Consider the following 25,425-nt stretch of genomic DNA (forward strand, 5'->3'; position numbering starts at 1 on the left):
GTCACCTCCAGCTGGGTGCTCAGGCCTGACCCTTGGTTTCTGATAAGACACAGTGTGGATAGAACAGTAGGCGTTAGGTAAAGGGAACTCAATGAGCTTGGTTCAACATTTTAGGGAAACTGATAGGCTGCCTTCAGAGTCAAAGTTTGCTTATGGGCCGGGGAATAGCCGAGGCATTAGATTAAAACATAGAAATCTGAGTTTTTAATTCTGTTAAGATAAACCTATTGGCGCCGTTGAAACTGCCCTTAACATGTAGAACAGCATTTCCCAACCAGTCACAATAGGCAGCACAGTAGAAGACCAGTACGACATCATCGGACGGACAGCGGAAACTAATGTACCATAATTCACAGTCTTACCATACAAGAATCTACTCAATTTACCTGGAATATCCCCCCCCCCCCCCCCCCGATATGATAATCAACATGACCACTCACAGCAGTAACCCTCCCACCCTCCAGACATGATCAACATGACCACACTCACAGCAGTAACCGGTTTCAACCACCCACTCGATGGTCCAATATACACTTCATCAAAAATAAAAATCGGCAGGCACGCCCAAGAGTATATTGCGTCTTCCAACCTCTTCACAGGTGGCCAACATATGGTACGAACGGGAGATCTGCTACGGAGCCTTGTGCTTACGGGTTAAAGAGCTGCCGAGGGAGATAAATGAGTACCAGATGCCTTTCTAACCATGTAACTCAAACCCCTGTATCGCTGAAGAGAAACAGGGAGGAGTCTTGTATCAAACACCAGCACACCCCAAAATATGTCCAAATATGTCCTTCATAAGTACAGTTTTACAGGTTTACTTATGATCATCCAACAATTAGTATGAAAATAATTCGAAACTCTTCATCCATTCTCATCCTCAACACATTTCCACATACCGGCGGCTATATAGACATCTCAAGACGGTCACTAGTTCAGACCTAGGAGCTGAATAACTGAACGGAATTTCAAAAGTGCATTTAAAGCATCAGTTTCCAGGAAAGGAAGAGCTCTTCGAGCTTCAGTAGAGTACACCATTCATCAGTAGGAAAGCACCTCCAGTGTGAGTCTGAAATCCAAACTCGTGGCCAACAACAACACGTCTGATGTAATAAATGAGCAAGTCTCATGGCTCCAGTTCTCGCTACATACGCTGCTATGAAACCAGAGGAATAATACAGTATACCCAGGAGAATTAACTCATGTATCCCCAGCATAATAGCCATTTGGTGAGTGTGCGTGCGTCTCAGTTCCATCCAGGTCAGTCAGTAGTAAGAACATGAGATCATCAGTGTGAAACGGTGTACGAACAGTGTGCGTCAGTGTGTGAGGAGTATATGTGTACTCCATCCATGGGGTCATGTATCCGAGCAGTCCTTAGCAACGGCACCGCAACGGCTCCAGTGTTGGATTACAGAGACAGAGCCGATGCAGTCCTTGTGATGCACTCAGCGTTGGTGGTGTCATTAGCTGCGTTTCCATCTAAAAAGGTGATGCAAATCTTTAGAAAGTTCGCAAAAAAGTAATTTGAATTAGGTGCGTTTCCATCAAGTAGTTGGAGCGGAATAGGGTGATGACGTTACACGTTGATGTCGGCAGGGTTGCTATGGCCGGTCGTTATGCGGAAATCGGAAAGACTGTCAGTCCTGTGTGTTCAAAGTTCGCTACATCACAGCTGTTTCGAAAAGTGTGTTTCCATCTCCCATTTTACGAATTTACTCTTTCGCATTTCTAACAAACCACCTCAAGCGAGCGGATAAACTTTTGCGAATTAGAGGATTTTTATGCGAATTTTGGTGTTTCCATCACCGTTTACTGATTCGATACTTCAAAGTTTGCATAAAATCAGGGGGATGGAAACACACCTATTGTCTCTGTGTGTGTGTGTGTGTGTCTGTGTGAGTTATCCTGAGCATCACTACGTACTAGTTTATCTTCGTCGACGCACTTCCCTGTATAATAACTACGCTGTAGTTTATAAATTGCACATATAAAATACACCTTGTTGTATGCATGCATCAGCCCCAGTGCAGTCAGTGTGTGGCCTCTGTGTGTCTATAGGTGTGTGCGTGGATGTGTGTGTGTGAGTGGATGTGTGGTTACGCATGCGTGTCTGTATTTGCTTGACAAGATGTAGGTAGAGCGTGAGGGAACAGCCCTGGATGTGTTGCAATACTTAATACCTACTCCTAACGTGCTAAAGCAAAAGGGTATTTAAAGTGTTGGCAGCGGCTCCGCCCTCCCCCTCAGTGATGCGTCTCCAGCTCCACCACCGTCCAGTCCCCCTGGGGGGCGCTGCCGGCTGTCTCGGGGGAGAAGCTGCTGACGGAGGTGACGGTAGCGGAGGAGGGCGGGGTGAGCGGGGGCAGTAGGCGGGGCCAGAGGCTGCTCTCCAGGGGGCTGAGGGTGCCCCCGGCGCCGCCCGGCAGCAGGAAGAGCGGGGAGGAAGAGGAGGCGCAGCAGCAGCCCTCGGCCGTGAGCAGGAGGCTCTGGTTGATCAGCTGCTGCACCATGTCCACCTTCTGGCCCCAGTCGAGGGGCTGGCCGTGGTGGTGCTGGTGCCTGCTGGGTGTACGGGGGGAATCGGGCTGCGGGGGAGGAGGGGGAGGCGAGGGAGGGTTCTGGGACGAGAGCGAAGAGTCAGAGTCTTCCGACGCCACGCGCTCCAGGTGAACGTCGTTGCCCGTGAGCTGCCGTCCCTCCGTCTGCTCCTCGTCGGCCCTCAGCTCCTCGATCTCCTCCTCGCTGGTCTCCAGGGCCTCGTAGATGGTGCAGAGGCCAGAGGAGGGGGACAGGAGCAAGGAGGCCGCCGCCGCCGCCTGGGCCTGTTGGCCTTCCAGCTCCTGCTGCCACTGCATGATCTGCTGCCTCTGCTGCAGCTCCACCTGCTGCTGCTGGAGCTGCAGCTGCAGCTGATCCCTCCTCTGCCTCTCCACCTCCTCTTTCCTCCTCTCCTCCGTCTTCTCAGCTTTCCTCCTCGCCGCCTCCGTCTCCTCTGCGGCTCTCCTCGCCTCCTCCTCCTCCTCTTCCCGTATCTTTACCTCCTCCTTATCATGAAGCTCCTCTGTTCTCTCCACCTCTGCCTCCTCGGCAGGCTGGCTTTGGAGATCCCTGCGTTGCTGGAGCTCTAGGAGCTGCTTCTGGTGCTGGGCCAGCCTGTTCAACTGGGGGCTGCGGGCCTGCAGGCCGCCTGCGTTCCTGGGCGGGAGGTCGGCGCAGGTCAGCCGGGGCGTGGGGATCCCCAGGTCACCGCGGGGCATGATGACGTCACAGCGGGTCGCTGTGGACGGTTGGGGGGGCTGGCCTCTCCGTCTGCGGTGGGGCTGGGGCAGCGTGCTGAGCCCTGCGTACGGAAAAGGGGGGAGAGAGGGAAGCGGGAGAGAAGGAAGGAGGGGGGGGGGGGAGATCACGGTAGCGTGGCGTTACAGTGTGACAGGCAGCAGGGGAGCAGCGAGGCTGAAAAAAAGGCAAAATGGATGCCAACTGCATAGTAAATAACATGAAACTGTCATGCAAGGCATAAACATAAGCAACAGAACAGCAGCTAGGCTTTTGATACTTTTGAGTGACCTTGGGTTCTTAACATGCAAGCCTTGCAAGTGCCCGTATTTCAGGTTGTGCATTTAAAGATTCAACACCAGAGTATCGTGATGAGTTACCAGCTAAAGTAACGTGATGGTGGGGGATAGTTGAAGATCATATCTAAGCAGAGAGCAAAAGAAAGCATTCCTTTTTCATTATTTTTACTTTGTGAAACCCGAAAGAGAAAAAAAAAAAAAGCTGTGTGTGCAAAAACAAAGCAACATCCTGTATATGCAAATGCTACCACAATAAAGTGAGAAAGTGACAACCAGAAAGACTGTTAACCACTGCAAAAAGAAAGCCTCATGCTCGCCTGGCAAGTCATCCATGCAGTCATACACAAACGGTGACAAAGGAGCCAAGCGGCAAATAGTTTGCCTTTAGAAACAATCCTGGCTTCACTTGGACTTCAATTATAAGCCTGCTCATAAACCTACATACGGTTAGCATTAAATATATAGTTTTAGGGCTGAAAGTCCCAGAACCAAGGGTGTCTTTTGTGCAACCATGCGTACGGTGACTTCCCCAGGGGGACAGTAGGAGAGATGAATCAGCCAGAGCCAGCAAAAGCACCAGAGACAAACAGATAAAAAACAGAAAACTGGCCCGGTAATCGATTGCGTTGTCCAAGTAAATAGTCTTGTTGAAGGTCTTTGTAGTGTCTGAAGGCGGGTTCCTTCAGAACAAAAGGGCCGGGTCTGAGCCCGTCAGAAGGGTTCCTGGTCGGTCTCTGCAGACTGAGGGGTTGTGCAGGAGAGCTGCAGAGGTCAAACTATACAGAAAGCACCATTGCCCCCCTGCATGGACGGGGGACAGGGAGTCCACGTCTTCATTTAGACCCGAGAACATGCAAGCAAGTGCTTTTTGTTATGATAAATTATGGATATTTTTATAAGGGTGTGTCTGATTTAAAAAAAAATACAATTATTGCATCTATCGATTCTGAAACTATGATGCAACTACAATCCAAACTATGAAATATGTTGTTGCTTGCACCGTGCTTCCCCCTCAGGTTTCAGTGATCAAGAGCTTTTGTTTTCCATTCACACTTGAACCCCCTGCACACGTAAATAAAGCTGTCCAGGAAGAGAGCACTTAATGGTAAAAAAATGTCTAATCTTTATTTAAAGCGTTATGTTTCATTATTCCAAAATATGGACAAACAGAAATGAGGGGGAAAGGCGAAGGGTATATTCAAACTTTAAAGTGCAAGGCAAGAATAGGAGTAGTGGGGGAAGGAGTTGCAAAAATGGAAATACATTTTTCTTTGTATAGTAAAAAAGATGGGGTGAGAAATATATTAAGGGGAACACCACGATTTACTGACCGCATTGCATTTTCTTCCCCAGGGTCAACATTCTATTCCTTTTTCAATTTTAAATTGTAAACAGTCATTATATGGCAGCTGGATGTGACAGGATAATGCAGTGTTAATTACCAAAATAACACACATACAGATCTTGTAATAGTAAATAGTAGCAATTGCACATACAGGAGTTTAAGCCATATAATTTGTAAGGGGAAAGGATATACCAGAGGGAAAATGGCACTGTATTTACTTCCCTTTCTTTTTGCTCTCTGTTAAATTTTGACTCTGATCACAGCCACCCACGATACTTCAGGAGGAGACAATGACATTGATTAAAACACATTTCCTTTTTTGTTTATAGAGCCTTGCGTTGGGCAGAGTAGATACAAGCACAGCTCTTTGGGACTCCCGGCTACTATACGTTACCTGAAAAACAGTTCTCAGTCTTTTCACAGATAGCCGAGTAGTATGGAGGCTGGGGTTCTTCATCGTCGTCGTCACCTCGCGTCCGCGCTTCCGTACCGGAAGTGCGGACGCCTTCCAATCCGTACACTGCGTCTTCGTCTGCTTCCTGCTGCCCGCACTGCAGGTAGTTGTGCTCCGGGGAGCGGGGCTGGGTCAGGGGCCGTGGCGCCGGGGCCCCCGGGCAGGGGCCTTCCTCCTTGGCCTGCTCGGGCCGCTCTTCCAGGGAGAAGATCCCGGGGCTGTGGGCACCGTCCCCGGGTGTCGCAGAGTCGCTGTAAGTGGCGTTGAACGCAGACTCGGCCGGCGGGGAGAGGGCCCCGACGCCGTAGGGCAGCTCCTCCCCCTCCTCCACAGCCGAGAGGCAGCGCTGGGCCAGCCGCTGGGCCAGCAGCTGCCTGTCGAAGGAGCTGTTGACCATCCCCAGGTCCAGCAGGGCCTCCCCCTCCGTGTCGCTGGCCTCCTCCTCGGTGGAGGAGCAGGACGAGGCCTGGGGGGAAGCAGGGCTGACCGTTGGGAGCTCCGTGAAGGCGGCCGTTCCCGCATTCACCTTTCCCGGTCGCCCGTCTGGGAGGCTCTGGGGCTCCCCCGTGGCCGTGCCCTGGTCCGTCTGGGGCTTCTCTGCGTGGTTATAGTCCTTGAGCTCCTCGGGGGTGCTGATGTCGCTACCCAGTGACATGGCGGGCCCGGCACTGGTGGCGGAGGGCAGGGTCTGCATCGGCACGGACCCGGACGGATCGGTCTCGGGCTGGTCTTCTGCTCTCGGTGGATCGTCCTGGCCCGAGGACGGTGGGGAAACCTCGCGGATCTCAGGGCTGAAGGGGGCGGAGCCCAGTTCCAGCCATGCATGGGCTGGGGACTGGGTCGGGGTCTCGGCGTCCGCTTGCCAGTGGTCTGCGGTGGGGCTGTTTGGGGCCGCCTGGTCCAGGGGCTGCTGGACCTGAAGGGGCTGTGCCCAGGGGTTGGCAAGGCCGAGCGGTTGGGCCCACTGAGCGTCCGGCAGCTGAGGAGGCGGGGGAAGCGCGCGGTTCAGGTTGTCCAGTCTCTCGTCCTCAGCCAGGTCGTCTTCATCGGCGTTGCCGTAGCTTTCCAAGCCGCTCTCGGTCACCGCCTCGCTGGCCATCTCCACGTCGTCGTCGTCCTCCTCCCCACCACCACCACCACCACCACCGCCAGCACCGCCGTTGAATTCGTTGTCGTGCCGGGGTCTCAAGGGCGCCTCCGCCCGCTCCGAACCCACGTCCATGTCGTAGACGCGGTCCTCCTCCTCGTAGTCCTCCCCGTCCAGATCGTGGGCCGGTATGTCCGGGACCTTCTCCAGGTCTGGTGAGCCCACCGACGCCCCCTTGAGGCTGCCGTCGCCCAGGTCGTCCGTGCTCTCTGTGCCCTCCAGGACTCCCGGCGCGCTGAGCTCAGACGCCCCCTGCTGGCTCCCGCTGACGTCCTCCGAGTCCAGCTCCGAGAGCAGGGCCCCGCCGGCCCTCCAGGCGGCCCCTGCGCCGCCGAGGGGACCGGCCGACCCCGGGCGAGACTCCTCCGTGGCCTGGGTGGTCCCGCTCATCTCGGACACGGACACGGGCAGGCTGAACTCCCGTTCCTCCTCGTCCTCCTCGTCCTGCGCCTCCTCGTTGAGGTTGGAGGCGGCGGCGGCCTGGCGGGGGGTCTGTGCGTGCAGCTGGGCGTTGGAGGCTGACGCGGGCCCCGCCGTAACCTCCTGCCCCACGGCCGGATCCTCCGGAACGGAGACCTCCGCTGGGAGGACGGCCGCCGGGGGTTCAGGCTCTGAGGGCTCGGTACTTTCTGGGCCTGCGGAGGGAGACTTCAGGGGGGGAGCGGCACAGGCCGGGCTGCTCGGTAGAGAGGGAGCAGAAGCCATCGGTGCCGGCGGGTCTCCGGCAGAAGGCGGTGCGGGGAGGTCCTCGAGGGGGGTAGCGGTCGAGATTTGTGCCTCACCCCCTTCCTTGGGTTCCCCAACGACGGCGTCTACGGCCATCGCCGCCGCGCCGGTGGCGAGGGCGACGGGGGCATCTGGCAGCAGGGCCGCTGGACCGGCGTTGGGCTTCTCTTGGGTCTTCTTGGCAACGGCAATGGGCTGGACTGCTCGGGTGGGTTTGGGGCCACGTTTAGCCTGTGACACGGCACCGGGCGGCAGCTTGGCCGCCAGGGGTGTTCTGGGGTTGGCAGGCAGCCGAGAGCTGACCACCAACTTCTTTGTAGGCGTTGGTTTGAGAGCGGCTTCCTGGGTTTTGGGGCGCTGCGGTTTGGGATCCACGGCTTTGGGGGTAGCTGGACCCTTAGAGGGCGGGTCGGGCCTGGCTCCGGCCTTGGTCGGTTCCGCTTTCTTTGGGTTGGAAGACGTCCAGGGCGTAGGCTTCTTGGCCGTTGGCCCAGTAGCAGAGGCTGGCCTGCTGCCCACATCTGTGGCGACGACCAAAAAACATGAATTAATTTGATGCAATCCGAGCATTCAGAGTAAACGGATGCATCTTGTAGGTCTAATGCAGGTCTGTTATTTTTAAGGGAAGGAATCTGACCAGGACAACAGAGGTAGCCAATAACAGGCCATGTTTAAATGTTCAATTCCACATACCTTTCGGAAGAACCGAGGATGTCTTGGGAGGCTGTGTTGCTGTGGCTCTGACCGTAGAGGGCGCCACAGGTCTGGAGGGGGCCGGTTTAGAAGGTCTGGTGGTGGTGGTGGTCTTGGTTGGAGCGATGGTCCTGGTTGGAGCGGTGGTCCTGGTAGGAGCGGTGTTCCTGGTAGGAGCGGTGGTCTTGGTTGGAGCGGTGGTCTTGGTTGGAGCGGTGGTCTTGGTTGGAGCGGTGGTACTAACCGATCTAACCAAGGCAAAAGGAAAGACAAGAATGGCTGATCAATGTTTGGTGAACATCAAAAACAAAAGAGCCATCATTGAGATGCGCCACAGCTACCTGCACATTGAGTTCATGCGTCTTAAAAATGGTCAAGTTCCTTGGAAGAAAAGCATCTGCAACCCTAACAATAATAGAAATGCAGCAGAATCAGACCCCTCACACACACACACACCCTTTTGTAACATGACACCTGCACCATCATGTGCATTGCAATTACAAGCACACATGAAGGCTGGAATTGCATCATATTGACCCACAAATCCAATTTGCCAAAGTACAAAATACGAAGAACCACTTTAGGAACCCATCCATCTACTACCGCGCCCCAACAGCCTCCGAGTCACCAGCTCATCCTCCGAGCGAGCAGGAAGGAGTGGGCCGATGATCGAATGAGAAGAGGAAGAAAATGGTGTAGAGATTAGAACCGCGCGGTAAACAGCGAGGAAGGGAGGGAGACGAGCAGAGAGAGAAGAAGGAGGAATTTCAGGGAGAAGAAGGACAATATGAAGCAGGGCGAAGGATCAAAACCCTAACGTAGGCTGGGGGATGAAGGCCCACAAAGAGGAGAGCCACCAACAAAGCAGTTGACCCAGCAGTAGATTATGAACAATGGTCGTTATTATCATAACATCTTACTTTGTATGCAGAGTTCCATCCAAATTAGCACAATGCTGACTTATTAACCTTTTGGACCAATGCTGACTTTGACAACATTCTGAATCAGTAAAGGATAACAATACATTGCATGGGCCTGCAACTACTTGTTAAAGTAAGCATAATATATGTTTTTGGTTTTAAGTCATTATAAAATCATAGCTTTCTCCAAGGTTTTGAGGTCATCATCAATCTGCAAAAAACAAGTAAACAAGGTTGGACCACATTCAAAGTATAGAAACTACCATTTAAGGATTATGAGAACCAGTGACCTAGAATAATCTGTCCAATTTGTACACGAAAACGCCCTATTCAGCAACATCTCACAAATAGTAATAAAGCGCCTGATATATGTGCTGCAGTAGCTAGTGACCCTTCCAACAGTGTCATTGGGATAAACCTCAAGCTGCATTTTCTCCCTGGTTGAACACCCCTCACAATCTGCATCTTTGTATTCCAAATGAAAATGTATCTTTTTAACTATTTAAGTTTTGCAAGTTAAGCACAAATTAACTAAAGCTGTCAATGGCATAGAAGATCCCATCTGCATGAAACTACTTCACACCGACAAGATGCCCTGAAAAAGGGATTCAGAAAGCCTATAGTCGGTTTGTAGGACATTGCAGTCTGGTCAATGAGGAATGGGCGTCTGCTTTATGGTTATGGCTAGCATTACATTTCTGTTCTGATCATTTCTAAAAAAATGACTAATTTTACATAAATAATTATCACAAAAGGTGAGTAGAGGTAGACGTATGTAATGGTTTCCTGACTATTAAATCAGCATACATTCCCGGATCATTTTCCCTTCCCATTACGATGAGGTTACCAGGTTCAGCAGTGCAGCAGTGCTCTTCCCCTTGCCAGACAGAGGGCTGTACACTGGGACTACAACAACAACCACCGTTTAGTTCCCTGGATTATAACCACCAGGCTTAGTCATGAACTCCACGTCAAGAGCGGCTTCCTATCCATCCATCCATCTATCAATCCAATAAGAGACAAGGATCCTTCCATTTCTTCATGAGTCTTCTGTTGTAAGCTCAATAATAGGATGCAAACCCTTCAAAGAACACCACTGGCCATTGAAATACTGAGAGGCCCCTCGAATACTCCACATGAAGTGTTTTAAACAAACCTCACGTGGTCATTCCCCTTTCAGTCAAAGTCAACTATACTTCTTTCTCTCAAAAAATAGCAAATTTCCGTCACGGCAAGTATAAACAGCCGACGGAAAACGTAATCCAAGACATTCAATTTCAACGCAGAGCACTATTCTCAAAGAATACAACAACGAGCATTCAATGCTCAGTTTGGTCTGCGAACAATAGAACATACTGTTATGGCAGTGATCTGAAAGTGTGTCAGGGAAAATTGCCAGTGCAGATTTCCCAGAATATCGATCCCTGTTTCCAGTCACACATGCAGGAAAGCTTCCGGAATAGTTATAGGATAGAATGCGTCTGTGAAAGGGGCTGAACAGACAGAAGAGGGGGCAATATATGACACACAGGAAAGAGATCACCATGACAATACAATGTTGGTCTTGTAAAGCATCCAAAACCAGCAGGTCTCCCCCTGCTCTCAGAGGGCAGGGCATGTTCCCGGCGCCTGTGTTTGCTTACAGTTGGCTCCTCCATAATAAAAGTACTGCACGCCAAGTCGGCATGGTGCAGCCTAGCAACCACTACAGAAAACCCATTAAAACTCTGCTCTTCTGAAGCACTTGGCACAGTGACAGCTTATGAAGCAGCTGTCAGAAACAGAAAATAAGTGTTATTCGCATACTTAACATCTATGACGGGTTGGTTTAATTGGTGGTTTAGCCACACAGTGTCTAAGAGGACTGTTGAAAACAGACAGACAATATGACCCACAACACAACGTCCAGATGCGGAACTGGGCCCAGAGAATCACCTAAGCTGTTTAGGAACCATTAAATTTGCATCAATTTAGCCAGTTGATCCACTAAATGATATCCACTGATTTAATGCATGTTTGTTTGACTGCAAGTATTGTAATTTCATCTAGAACACACAAGACTGGCAAAACCAGGCAGCATTGTACAACCAAGAACCTTGTGGCTGGCTCTGGCAACCCTAGTAACGGGGCCCCATCATCATCGTCATAATATACGCACTATTCAAAGCCAGAAAGAATGAGAGGAGACAGGGGCCGGGCCTGGATGAATCAAGCAGCAGAGGAGGGAATGAGGCTGAGGAGGAGGGGGTAGATTAAGTCGTCTGATTATTGATTGCTGTCTGAGATGCAGCGAGGAGGGAGGGTGGGTCTACCTGAACGCCTTGCGGAGCAGGCCATGAGAAAGATGGAGAGAGCAGGAACATATGCAGGCTGGGGGAGGGGCCAGGACAAAGATGGATTATCCAGAGGGTACAAGGACACTGAGGGGACCCTCGCGGTTAGAACATTACGATTGAACCTCAGTGTGTAGTGTTGAGCCGTGATAGGCCACTTATGACGCCACTCAGGATTGATCTTGGCTGGTTATTGGCTGGTGATCCATCACACAGCTAAAAGGGTTGGTACTTTGAAGTCTTACCGTTGATCCGTCATGGGACCTGGCCGTCCCATGCTACCATGGCAACAAAGGTAGCAGTATGGGATGACACAGCAGTGAGCCTATTACCTTCAGTTATGTGATCCCTAAAAAATAGGTTTGTGGTTTTTGCAATGATTACTCATCTGGGAAAGCAGAGCTCTGTGGAACAGGTGTGTTAGGCAAATAAAGTGCTTGAACCTGCCTTTAGATCGCTAGATTATGACATTAATTTACCAAGTAGACGTTTTAACCATCTTTAGAACTCTTACATTTTTTGTCTCATCTGGTTAGTGAAAGCCCTTAAGGCCTTGTCATCTTGTTGTTCATGTCCGGAATAATTCACTTCCTGCCCCGTATTATCTGATGCGTTACCATGGTGACAGTGAAAACGAATAGAGTTCAAATTAGCACTGGTGTTGACACAAGGTGCGTCTCTCTCACACACACACACACACTTAATAAAAATGTCCCTCAGAAAATAAGTGTCCATTACATTGCGCTACTGAATTGTAACTCCGGTTAAGTCAAGTCAAATATATTGTGTTTGTACAGCCCCAAAATCTGTCAGTCAGCCACAAAAGGCTTTAAAGGACATATTTATGTTGACTTGATCATCTTTATCAATATCCATTGAGTCCTTCACCTGCAGTGTAAATGTATATCGACATTTCTCTAAACCTAATATAATTTGACAGAACTGCTTTAATACTTCCTTGGCATATGTTCCCCTGACCAGTTGGGATTTTAAAATAATGACAACCCTCTAGTATAGGCACTTAAACACGTCATAATAAAAGCGGTTACCGAGATGTTTTGACAACTGAAATTCCCTCTGCACCATTGCAAAATCTGCCATTTTGGCAAAGACACCCGAGAGAACTCAGAAAATCAGAGGAGGTCAACAGTAAACGGCACCCCCAAAACCCAAACCAAAGACGTGGCCTTTTTTCTTTCCTTCATCCCTTTTAAAATGAGTTTAACTGAAGTGCTTAGATTGGACAAAGCCCGTGTTCTTCGGCGTAGCTCTGAGCACTAAGGCCCTCCAAGTCTTTGGTTATTCCCGTCGTAGTGACTCAGTAGAGTGCAAACCCGAGCCGATAACAACCCAGACAGGCCACAATAGAGGTCCTTCTTTGTGGGTGTTTTTCTGGCAGCGATGTAAAACAAAGTCATCCCTTCATCACATAGGATCGCGGGCGGGAATGAGCGCTCTTTGAGGTTGGTTCCGGATCTCTAGGGCATAGAGATTGGCCAGTCATTGGTCAATCTCATTTGTGACCTTACCGGGGTAGATAGATGCTACTTTTTATGCAAAGACGAAAGACACGCCATTGACACGCAATCGAGTTTGGTAAAATAGCTTAACTATTAAAAACTAGAACCGAAAACCAACTGCAAAAAAATTGTAATCTGATACTGAATATGATTAGTTCTTGTCTGGCAGCAACTATGTTTGGGCAGTCAGTGTATATGCATTTCTGTTTGTGGCATATGTCGTAGTCAGACCTACTGTGACAATGTCCCCAAACAAGTATCCCTAAATTCCCTGTAATATTCAGGGTATGTAATGGATGACCGGCAAGGCATACCTGGTTGCCTTGGTAATGGCTGTCCTCTCAGGCTTGGCCCCAGTAGAGCTGCTGGGTTTGGGGACGGTGGAGGTGGCTGGTCGACTGGCAGGACCTGAGAAGAATGAAGGAAGGAAGACGGATTTAACTTCACTGCAACAAGACACTCCACAAAGACACATGCCCATCTCCGATTCAAGTCACTGATGCAGGGCTAATATAAAAGACTGATCATTTGACACCAGGTATTGAAACCAGGTATAGCATTACTCATGATGTACAGAATTGTTAACCTTCTTATAGTAAATCTTCCCATCATGATGATGCTAATAATAAACAATAAGCAATGATGGCCACGCCATGCCCTGGAGAAACCCCTCACCTGTGGTCCTGGGCCTGGCTCCGTTTACAGGCCCCGCTGGGGCCCTCTTGGGGATACTGTTGGACAGTGACCCCTCGCCACCGTTGGCCACCTTGGCAGGGGCAGAGGTGACTCTTGTATTGCCCGCGGGCTTCTTGTCCGCTACTCCCGTGTGGGTTCGGACAGAGGACGCTGCTAAGGCTGCAGGCTTCTTAGGCAGCGGCCCTGTTGTCTTAGATGCTGCTTGGGACCCGTTCACCCCTCGGCTCGGAACGGTTCCTGGGCGCCTGGATGGTGTAGAAGGGGCCTTGGTCTGGGTCTTGGTCTTTGCTCCTCCTCCGACAGCAGAGGGGACGGTGGTGGTGGGCTTCAATTTAAGCGCGTCGTTCGGCTCGACTTCGGCCTCAGCAATGGCAGGCGTGTCGTTGCCCTCCTGGCCAGCGGGGGGCGACGCTGCAGTTTCCTGGACCTCTTCATCCGGAGACGCCGCGGACCCCTTCTCTTCGGCCGGCACTGCCGCAACCTGGGAGGAGGTCAGTTCTGCGCCCACTAAGGCTTCCATGGGCTCAGTTGTTTCCATGGTCACCCCATCCGGTTTCATCCCCTCCTGAGGCCCGTGGGTTGCGAGCGTCTTGATCCAAAAGAACGCAGCGAGTTGCTCAGCTGCTCCGGATGCTCAGAGATGCCTTGGCGAAGCCCTGACTGCTCTATATAGTTTCCACACTGCAAAATACAAAAGCACAAAAGGAAACATGCATTATTGATAACCGCCACGCGATATAAAACAAATGTGTGTTACTGATGAAGTCCAATAGTACATCATTAGAGCCCTCGTTTAACCTAGGCGTCGGGCGCCACAGCGAGACTGCTGCCTCTAAATGATGCAGCAGTTTTGTCCATCATCCCTCACTAGGCCAAATCAAAACTCATTTGGGCCTCACAGGAATTTTTGAGAACAGGAATAACAGGAAGTGCAGGAAAAACATTAGTGGGACACACTACTCCAGCATAAGACCCGGGAGAGCATGAGCGACCGCCACAAAACAATTCTGGTAAAAGGCTGAAAGATCACATTATATGTTGCAGGATTCGAATAACCACAAGGCTTGACTGGAGACATTGAGTGGGAAGGGGGAGGGACGGAGTTGTGGTTTTGAGTGACGGCACAGGGGGAGTTTCACAATCTTTTGAGGAGATGACCAGCAGCCCACAGCATGAGCAGTCCGAATCCAACACGCCATCTTGTGTCCCGATTGAAGGCCTCAATGGAAGCCCTCAAACTTGAGTTATTGTGTGCCTTTATAGGTCTCCCCAATTCATCTCAGTTCCCCTCATACGCCAACCTCCTCTTCTTTAGTTTCCGTGATATCCCTCAGACACTGGTTTCGGTTGGCCCATCCCCAGCCCACTCCAACCTCATAGGGAACTCTTCCAGTAAATGGTTTGTGTGGTCGGGGATGGAGTGCCCCACACGCCCTGTGCCCCCTACAGGGCGTTTGGGGGCGTAAGGGCTTGAACCCCTGCCCCCCCCCCCATCCCCATTCTTCTCAGTGACAAATGTATGATTTAGAAACCCATGAATACTCATTATATACCCCCTGAATAAGGACTTCAGAGTCTAGACCCACAAAACTGGTTGCATATGAAACCATTTTAATGTAGCGATTGAAAACACATTCTTATGAATCTCATTGCGGATGTCCTATTGATGTAATACTCAATATGCATGTGGGGGGGGGGGGGGGGGGTAGACTGATTTTGGCACCATATCCCTTCACCGCTCGCTTTAGTTTGTTATTCCTGCAGCCTCTGTTGAAGTGTGATGGAGTACAGAGAACGCTAAGCGAAAACCATTTTGGCACGTTTCCCCTTCTGTGGAAACGTTGAGCGTTCCTGCTGACGAGCGGTTTATACGGAAATCGATACAGAGCGAGTCGGCAGGGCGGCCTGCAGACCCTGGCCCTCCATGGCTAAACATTAACTCCAACGGCCGCTCTCCTCGCTCACAAAACACCTTCTCAGAGCTGGCTCTCCCTCCTCCAGATCGTGTTACCGTGTTCTCAGGAAAACGGTATCACTCGGGCTCACCTGAAACCCATTGTTGTGGGTTGGATCGGAGAGGAGAATAAACAAACAAGTCACTTGTTTAGGAGTTGCCTGAGTGGCCCTGGTGGGAGATCGGGTTATTCATTAGTTTATAAAATTGAAATCCCACTCCCAGCCTACCCGGACGATGTTGATTCAGGGATGCGTTTAATTTTTGAGGAATAGTGACAAAACTGGTTGAAAATTGGGAGTATCAAAAGGTTTCCAAAAGCATGGGGTGAACCGGCGTCAAAGCGTCGTAAATGCTTGAATAAAGGGTAGAATAGCCTTTAGTCACGGTCCATTACAGGAGGCTTGAGTGGGGGTTGGGGGGGGAGGTAATGGGACTCGCATGACAGCTTCTTCAACCATGGAATTCTACAGGCTAGTAGTTGGTATGAAAGTCGAACCCAAGTGTTCCCTCAATTAAAAGAAAACAATAAAGAAGCCCAGACGTCCTATCCAAACCACAACACAACCAGCATGCCACACCTCATGGTAGTTTAGATAGTTTCCAGCCTCAAACGGTGGCTGAAAAGACACTTGTAATCCTTTGTACATTCAATTAGTTGGAAATGAGCACCAGAAGGGCTGCTTGGTGTGAACAAAAATATGGAGTGACGTCTTTCATCAAACAAAAAAGAGAACCTCCATTGTATCTGAATCCAAAGCATTCCACCGAGTCCTCGTTAGCATAACAAACACCGCAGCCCGAGGAAGTGTTGGTACCTTAGTCAGGGCACCTCTCCGTTGCTAGCGCCGCGCGGCTATTATGAAAATTAGCTCGGTACAGTAGAGTATAGTATGACAGAGAACCAGATCAAGCCATAATAACAAGCCGAGATAAAAGTTAGCCTGAAGACTAGACGATGTGTGCACGTAGATTTACATGAGTGGATGAAAAACATTGCCCTTATTTGCATTCCTCCCGTTGTTATGAAGACGGTCTACTAAAACCCATGACTCTCCCTCTCTCCTTGCACTTTAATTACATCAGTCTCATCCCCATCTCTTGTTCTCCCCCCGCCTTCTCCCCCTCTGAATCAGGCTCTGTCCAGACAGTGGAAGAGGTGGGAGACAAAATAGGTCAGTTTTAATACTGTGTCTACAGCACGAGGGGGGAGGGATTTGGACTGGTTGCAGGGAAAGGGAGCGAGAGAGCGAGCGAGCCGGGGTAGAACGAGGTTAGGAATGCATTGTTCCAACCGAGGAGGAGCGGGATGAGAGGTGTCCGGGTGGGGGAGCTGATCCGAGCTAGGAGGGGGGGTGACACCGATTCCTGGGTTTAATGTCAGATATCCATCTGCCTCTATAAAACCCCGACCCTGGTGCCCGCGGCCTGGATGTTAAAGGAGAACAGAGCCGGGGCCGGGCCTCGGCAGGACGCCAGCGTTGTAAAGCACAGCCGATGAAGCCACGTTGGGACTGCTCACTCCGTAGAAGACCAAGCGGGCTAGAAGACACACTCGTGCTCGTGGGAAGGTTTGCACGGTTTGAGGACGAGTAACCGTTCCCAGCCTAGTATAACATGAACGTATCAGAAATTAAAGTATACAATACCGTTAATGGCTACGGGATATTAGTATCAAGAGATATCCTGTTGGGGTTACTTTGGACACACACACACACACACACACACACACACACACACACACACACACACACACACACACACACACACACACACACACACACACACACACACACACACACACACACACACACACACACACACACACACACACACACACACACACACACACACAGTGTGCGGAAGTGAGGGAAAGGGCGAGAGTGACCCGCTTGAATGAGAGCGTGGTTGGTACGTGCGTGGCATGGGGAGAGGTTGTTAGTGACAGCATGACTTGGGAATGTTTAAGATGTGGGCAGATGGAGCAAGGGGAAAGTGGCAATACATGGTACAATGAAACAAATCCAATAAAACACTGCTAAATATGAGACAGAATCTTTAACTGTGTACTGCCCACAGACAGACACACTTCCTTCATTGAACACAAACAGCCAATAGCACTGGGTGCTGCATATTGTGATCTTCTCTCACAATCTGAATTCACAGCCCAAAATAAATAATCAATGCATATTGTTGCAGCCCCACAGAGCGCCTACAGAATACGCCCACACGCAACAAGAACAAATATTGGCCTTCACCAGGGACCCTCTCCACTCCGATATTCCCTCCACACTGATCACAGCCATGATCGAGGGTGAAATAGCCCAATAGCCTACAGGCAGCTAACAGACGACCGTGCTCAGAGAGGCTGGCACGAAGGAGACGTACATCGAGAAGACGTTCACTAATTATCTGTTGCGCACACACAAGGCACTTTCTGTCGACCAGAGGGAACAGAGCAGATCGCAGTGAAGCACTGTGAGAGAGTGAGTGAGAAATGGAAAGGAGAGGGGCCCAGACAGAGAGGGAAAAGGAAGAGGAAATAAATAAATAAAGTATTTGTGTGACATGGCATTTCCTGCAGAGAGAGAATTCAGCTTGGTTCCCATTATAGAATTGGGATCACATAAAACTCAAGTTTGAAGGGCGCCAGCTGTCACCAGATCACAAATACACCCTCTAAAAAGGGTATTTTATGTGCTCAGACGCAGTCACAAGCGTGTTTACACAGCGTTCCGGCACACGGTTTATGCACAGGCACTCAGGTGCCTGACGAGGCATGGGCCCGGTTTAAAAAAAAGACTACAGACCCTGCAAGTACGTTTTTGAACTCTTCCAAATAAATACCGGAGGAATTAAAAGGAGGTATTTGTGAAGGGAGTCCATGGCATGGGAGGAGTAATGCGTGCGTGGCTCAATCTCACCATAAATGGCCATGCTGGTGAGAACCGCACACTGGCAGGAGACAATCAGCCGAGTGCAAAGGGAGGACACTGGATCTCTGCGCTGGAGGACAGTCTCCCTTTCCCTCTACGCTCTCGTTCCACCCATTTATTAACCGCTCTACGCACGGCTCCTTTTACACCTCTTCTCTCGCCGTCATTCGTTTCTTTCCACATATCAATGTTTTGCGCCACATGCTTCCGTCTATCCGTTTTAGCGCATCTTTCTTTGGCATTTCCATTTGGGTCCATCTCTTCCTCTCCATGCATTGGCGACACACACACACACACACACACACACACACACACACACACACACACACACACACACACACACACACACACACACACACACACACACACACACACACACACACACACACACACACACACACACACACACACACGATGCTGTTGCTCATCGGCTGTGGCTGTGTGGCCACACCACCTCAGGATTACACACCAGCTGGTCCTTAACAGGTCAGGAAGTCACCAGAAGCCATGTCTCATGTGCAGTACTTCCTGTTGTATACAATATATATACATTCTATACAAAATTAGCATTTAGCCAGGACACTCGATGAATCATTTCCCCCCCCTCAATAAAATGTGACCCGACAGTGGGGTTTGATATGAATCAACCGAATGACCAATCAGCAGCGGCGTTGTCAAGAACCGTTTTGCTGGCTGAAACTCAGATAGTGCCGCCCCATATGAGCTGCGGCAAAACAGAGTGCACAGGAAATTATAGTTTACATCTCGACACTCTTCAAGCACTGGGCTTCCGCAGGGTGCAGGCAAACCACACAGATAGTGTCTGTGTTTCACGGGGAATCATTTCTCCAATTACAATGGACCAAAAACAGTCACAGACACCTTTTCAACTGTCGGCTGATGGGAGACCTGGTTCTAAACCATCTGAAGGTGGCTACTTCAAACCCAAAAGGAGCATCTTGGATCGGTTGCTTTGAATCATCTAAAGAACTACAAGATATTTGGGAGTTTCAGACAGTTGTCGCCACATCCGCTGTGAACATCCTGCGAGGAGCTTGGAGTGTGTGGATGACATAATCCTCTAATCCGAGAACACCGAGCCATTTAGAACCCCCCCCCCCCCCCCAACCTCGCCTGAGCTCAACTGGTGCATACAATATACCCTAGACTGGAGGGAGGGGGGGGGCCGTAAACTGGAGGTGTGCCAGGTCCTTGGTCTGGGGGGCCTGGGGTTCTTCTTGGGAGGAGCGTTCTTAATAGCTACGCCGCCGCTACATCATCCACACTTGAGTCAGTGCATTAAAAAAAAGAAAAAAGTGTCCATTCATCAGTGGAACTGCGCAGGTCTGGGCGATAAGCAAGCAACTCAGCTGAATCAATGCCATAGGGAACACGGAGGATGTGCTAATTGATGACGACGTCGCTCAATAAGCCCGGGAAGAGGTGTGTGTCGAGTGTGGCGACGGGTTAAGCAGACTCGCCGGTTAGCCTTTGTGTCGCTGGCGAATAATCAAAGCGTGACGGCCTAGTGGCTAAGCAGTGGCCTGAAAAGGCTGCAGGGCAGTGGGTTACAATCTGTCCCCCTCCATGGCAGGGCTTCAACCAGAGCTCAAGGGCAGCCGGGCAGCCGGCCAGCGGGGCCAAGAGATGCCACAGGGAGCTACAGTAGAACTAGAGTGTGGTGGTAGAGTTAGGGCATGACCACATCGTTTCAGTTTGCCCATCAATATTCATGACTTCCTTGTTCACATCTTGACACATATTAGCATAACGCTTATTCACGCAGTGTGTTTGAAACTCACACAAAACACATGGCTTATGTCTACCATTGGCGACATCAATTTCTCTCCCCCCCCACACACACACACACACACATGCTCCTGCAGCCAGCAGGTGAGCTTCTGTTCAAACTCTCACTCTCTCTCTCTCTCTCTGTTGGAGGCAAGCATTTGCGGTTCGTTAAACAATGAGTGCATGGACTGAAGCCATGCGTCTTAATGGCGGTAAAACAACACAATGTCACGGAGACGGTGGGGGTCTGGGATGGGCGGGGGCTGGACCCTTTTGTCTGTACAGCTCATCAAGCAACGCCCCCCCTCCCCCCCTGCCCCTGTAGGCCGTGGGCGGGGATTAGGTGGGCCCAGAGGATGGGCCAGGGGGCCAGCTGGCACTAGAAGGCCTGCCCTGAATGACTAGACCTCCGAGAGGAGGACCAGGGACACCGGATGGTCTCCGGAGCACAGCCTGGACAGGGTCTTAAGAGGTGGATCTATTATTTACGTCGGGCCATTGATGAAAAACCACGAGTGCAAGAAGCCAATTCAGGGTGAGGTAGATGGGGGGCAGTTCAGCTGTATAACATCGGACTGCATATTATTAACATGTTAAACCTCACCATTGTAGAGAGATTTATTGTCTCAAAGATCATTCGTTTAGTTTACCAGACAGAATCACAGCACAACAAGCAGCAACACCGTAGGAAACGCTGCTCTTTCAAATACCAATAATTATTTAACCGAATTGTACTTTCAATTTAGCAAGACCCTTGTATCTGGTCCAGTAGCTAGCCAGCTCCCCAGGCAGCCGGCCAGCAGATAGTCGATATGCTGCTGAGGAGCCTGAGGACTGGATCATAAAGCGCAGTCCTTGGTGAGCGCAGACCGGCTGGACACCCAGCCCACGTATCACTGACGGCACAACCCTAACAACACACACAAAAACCTGTGGGCATCTTGGCACAAACCACCTAAATACACTATCAGATGCCTAACCAAATACACACCCAGAACAACTACAACTTAGAACTTATAAGACACAGCTAACCTCAGAAAACCTTGAGACGAAGGCTAAACAAAGCAATATATGCTTGTTTTTAGCCAGACCGTTAAGCAAGTGCGAGGCTATAAGCTAAAGCCATCAAACATACCCCACGGCTCTTCAGTTGCCTAACACACGAAAAAGAGCTGACAAAATACAAAAAAGCACTGAGGTGTGGGTTTGATAATTACAGCGTCTCTGACTGTGCCATGCCAATATAAATCGGCAGGAAAAGGGTAAATGGCAAACCCATCGTGACGAGGGCAACCAGGCATTCACGGCACCGTCCCACAGCCAAGCCGCAGACCAAGACCCGGCACCCAGCCAGACCAGGGACCGGCACCCAGCCGGACCAGGACCCGGCACCCAGCCAGACCAGGGACCGGCACCCAGCCAGACCAGGGACCGGCACCCAGCCGGACCAGGACCCGGCACCCAGCCAGACCAGGGACCGGCACCCAGCCAGACCAGGGACCGGCACCCAGCCAGACCAGGACCCGGCACCCAGCCAGACCAGGGACCGGCACCCAGCCAGACCAGCCGGCGGGTGACAGAATGTGCCGCAACTCTGTGAGAACACCATTCTGGACAGATCAGGGTGCGACCTGCAGCTGAGAAGCAGCATACGAAGACCAAGTGGACACTAACCCTCCCGACAGTTAATATCTAGGGTTGGGCCGTCCGTTCCGACCCTGGAGTACAGGCAGAGGATGTTGTTTAGCATCATTGATCGTTACGACCGTTCAGCCCAGAACAAAATAAGGAATCGACCGGTCAATCAGCCTTCTTTAAATCGTTTAAATCGTTGAGGGCTAGTGTTTAAATCTTCAGTATTACCAAATAGGAAAATAGACTCCCCAGAGATTGTCCGCTCATACACAACCCCATGTGCGGACAGCACACGGGCTGTGGCACTGTGACCCGCGTTATGATTCAACACATTCTGTTGACGGGGCCAGATAAGAGGCCAGAGAGGCGGCAGAAGCCTGGAGTCACACTGTTAATCACCATGTCACAAAACACGACCAGACCGATTCACCACCTGCCACCATCGCCGCTACTTCGGAGCCGCCCTCCCACAGCTGTTACGCTGGTACTGTTAGGAAAGACCGGGGGAGGTCGCCTCCTACGGCCGTTCAAACGATCGATACAATGTCTCATTAGCAGAGAAAGGGGTGAGGCTGTGGCAGGTCCTCCGTGAGGGGATTGTGGATTAAGTCCAAACCCCCGACAGGTTGAGCAGGTTTCACCGGATTTATCTACACAGGGACTGTGCCAAGAGATAAGCAGGTCAAGCTGAAGAGGAGAGCGGAGGCATCTCAGCCATTGTCGGCAGCCAGGTGAACGACGCGACCCAGGCGGGGCGGACGCGAGTAACGCTCACACCCAGATTGGAGTGACGGCAGCTCCGCCTGGAGCAGCGTTCGTTTGAGAAGGCCTGCCGGCTGTCATGTGCTCCTCAAAAGTTACAAGGTCACCGCCTGTGTTTCCACACACAGACACGCACACAGAAACACACAGCTGCAGCGTGAATTTAAAACATCCCAATGGAAATGATCCGACCGCATTCCCAAAGCGTTTCCCCGCCCGTTCAAACCTTGAAGCATATCAACAGTACATCCAATCCTGGTTGGAGCACGCCACCCAGATCCATACGGTCAACATATCAGCCCAGCAAAGTCATGTCATCTCACAACAAGGAGGAATGTGTATATACTGGGGACATACATGCTGAACTACAGAACAGAAATACATCAGGCTGTTGCCATTTCAATTTTACTGTGCAGATTTACATGAAGAGCATGAGAGGTATGCATTGTCCAATACATTAAACTGACAAGTCAATTAAAAGGCATTTCACGCCATTTCACAGCGGGCAGCGAGGCAATTCCCATCAGCCAAATGCTCAGTGAACATCCAATCTGAACCCAATTAACACAGCCACCAAACATGTTGAGGGGGCAACAGCCTATTGATGAATGAACTCATTTTCTGGGAGCCTCGAGTCAAAGTATTTGTTTACGTGAACAGATTGCTTCTTTATGAACAGACACGAAGCATCAGTTTCAAACTATTCAGCTAGTCCATTGAGGCTCAAAATACTAAATTATTGTATTCATGTACAGGAAGATCAGGGGTTCCTGGCCATGTACATGACGCCAATTCTCCTCACAGAGAGCCATTCATGGCCAGCTAGCCCGATGCTGAACGGGTTACTCGGGCTATCTTTAGAAGTGAGAGCAGAGCATCCTCTCAGAGTGTTGGGGAGTCTACAGTTCAGGATTCCAGTGGAGGAAATGGAAACATCTGGGATTTTCTAAGATTTGCATTACAATAAAGAAAAACAATTATATTGATGGACAGTAGTATCCTTCATCATGATAATGTCCATAATGTCCCAGGCTCCCGTCCCGGCAACACTTGTTGTACCACAACAAGTCTTTGTCCCCCAGGGTCTGCTCAGTGACTACCTGACTCGTTCTGAGCTCCACTTCCCAACGAGTTGGCCAAAATAAACAAAAACAATCGGATGCCAAGGAGAGGAAATCACAACTACTCAGAACCCCCCCCCGCCCCAAATGAACATGTTATGCAAGGTTGATTTAGAGCCAAATAACACGTGACTATCCCCAATACCGCCGGATCCATGGACAGAGTCTGTACTCACAGCCATGTCCCATCCAAGTGTAGGGTATATTAGTATTACGACTCCACTATACAATAGAGCATGTTAGAAACCTATAATACAATTACGTCTTGTGGGATTATCTATTGGGTTGACGGAGGCCAGCCAATTGAAATGTAAAAACTTTTAGATTAAGATTGACCGTATATAATTAACGTATCGGAGCAGTTCTTATCCGAACCAAAAACAGGGGCATCCATTGGAAAATAAGCCTTCTGGTGGTAGTGTTCACGTGATATCCTGCTCAACAACTTCACAAGAAAAACTTCAAACTGGCTGCAGGCTATATCATTTCAAATGCGACTTGTTTTTCCCTACATGGAAGGAACGCTTTAATGACATTTATGCGGCTTCGAAAGAACAGAGCCAGCCACAATCGTATAGACACACACTAAATCATCCATGGTTTAGCAGAAGCAAAGCAACTAGAGGCCCACTTGAGGGTGACAGAACAATAGATGTCTGTGCGGTCGGTGTTGGCACGCATGACCGCAAAATATGGAAAATAAATGTAATCGACTACAAACGTGCACGCTGGCTGAGTGATACAGCGAAGCTGCGCACGACGCACCACTCGGCAACCAGCGCGAGGGGGAAACATAAAGCACACCACCGCCCAACCATTATAACCCGCCGCGAGGCTAAACGTCCATCATCTCAACCCACAACAAACTCTCGCTATTGCAAGTAGCCCGGGTGTGCAGCCTTGTAAAAAAAAAAGCTTTCATTAAATTTAAGAGATGGAAGATATTGGAGACATTCATGGGGAGCAGCTAAGGGCAATTGCTGCCCGTAACAATAAACAAAACCACGGATACACTAGTTTACGCGTTTAACAGCGTTTGAACCCGATACACGTTGATGCATAGTCAACAACGCAATTCACCCCGCCGCTACGATGTCGCTCAGATGTTATTGACGTACCTTTCAAACGTCGAGGCACGCTTCCCCCAGGTTCTGGTTTCTTGAGGGAACAAACAGTGCCCTCCTTCTCAATTCGGCGGTGACTGAAATGCACTCAAAGTGTCGAGCGACGTAAATTTCAGATGATTAACAATGAAGCCTTTGCGGTCTGAGGGCAGGCGTCCTTTCTCGAGCTCCCTTCACCCCACGTTTCACTGGCAACAAACGGCAGCGGCGGGCTCCTTCTCTCTCTTCCCTTTGACAAGGACCCAGGAGGAGGAGGAGGGGAGGGGGGAGGGACCATATAGTAGCGCGGGGAGCGATTGAAGGGGAATTTTAAAGTGAAAAATTAATCTGAATGTCTTTTAGGCCAATCAAGAGCACGCATTATGCAGGCGAGATGTCAAATATAAACACCCGTACGTCGCAGGTTGTGGCATTGCGTTGTCATTCGGCTGCTTTATCGTTTTCCAAAAGCATGCTTTGAATTAATGACAAGTGCATTGCATCAATCGAATGATCCTTCCAAGCTACTAAAATGAATATAATAATCCATAAATCATTGATAATCCAATACATAGAGTATCAGAAATGTGATTGGCAAGGCCCTGGGAACGAGTGTCTAGTTTGCTATGGTACAAGTCCACAATAGCAGTGTCCTTGCGGGTCTGTGAGAATGCAGCTGCAGAATTCACAATAGGCAATGATGAAAAGAAA

At 50.2% G+C, this 25,425-nt stretch overlaps 1 protein-coding gene across 1 annotated transcript; it reads right to left on the bottom strand.

Annotated features, from left to right (window-relative positions):
* Positions 1-460: 460 nt before the first annotated feature.
* On the bottom strand, positions 461-24,971 carry prr36a (proline rich 36a). Its single transcript, XM_056586069.1, has 6 exons — positions 24,730-24,971; positions 13,392-14,093; positions 13,031-13,124; positions 7,944-8,191; positions 5,318-7,771; positions 461-3,343 (listed from the first exon to the last, which is right to left on the bottom strand). The coding sequence occupies exons 2-6, from the start codon at positions 13,969-13,971 to the stop codon at positions 2,247-2,249; spliced, it is 4,473 nt and encodes a 1,490-aa protein (XP_056442044.1). The 5' UTR covers positions 13,972-14,093; positions 24,730-24,971; the 3' UTR covers positions 461-2,246.
* Between the last annotated feature and the right edge of the window lie 454 nt (positions 24,972-25,425).

Source organism: Gadus chalcogrammus, chromosome 3 (assembly GCF_026213295.1).
Source record: "Gadus chalcogrammus isolate NIFS_2021 chromosome 3, NIFS_Gcha_1.0, whole genome shotgun sequence".
NCBI lineage: Eukaryota > Metazoa > Chordata > Actinopteri > Gadiformes > Gadidae > Gadus > Gadus chalcogrammus.

Excerpts from the sequence above, each read along its gene's own strand:
- prr36a (XM_056586069.1), bottom strand. The coding sequence starts at position 13,971 with ATGAAACCGGATGGGGTGACCATGGAAACAACTGAGCCCATGGAAGCC. Across the intron at positions 13,125-13,391 it reads AGCCAGGCCCAGGACCACAG|GTCCTGCCAGTCGACCAGCC; the intron begins GTGAGGGGTTTC and ends CATTCTTCTCAG. Across the intron at positions 3,344-5,317 it reads GACTGAGAACTGTTTTTCAG|GGCTCAGCACGCTGCCCCAG; the intron begins GTAACGTATAGT and ends TTCCGTACGCAG.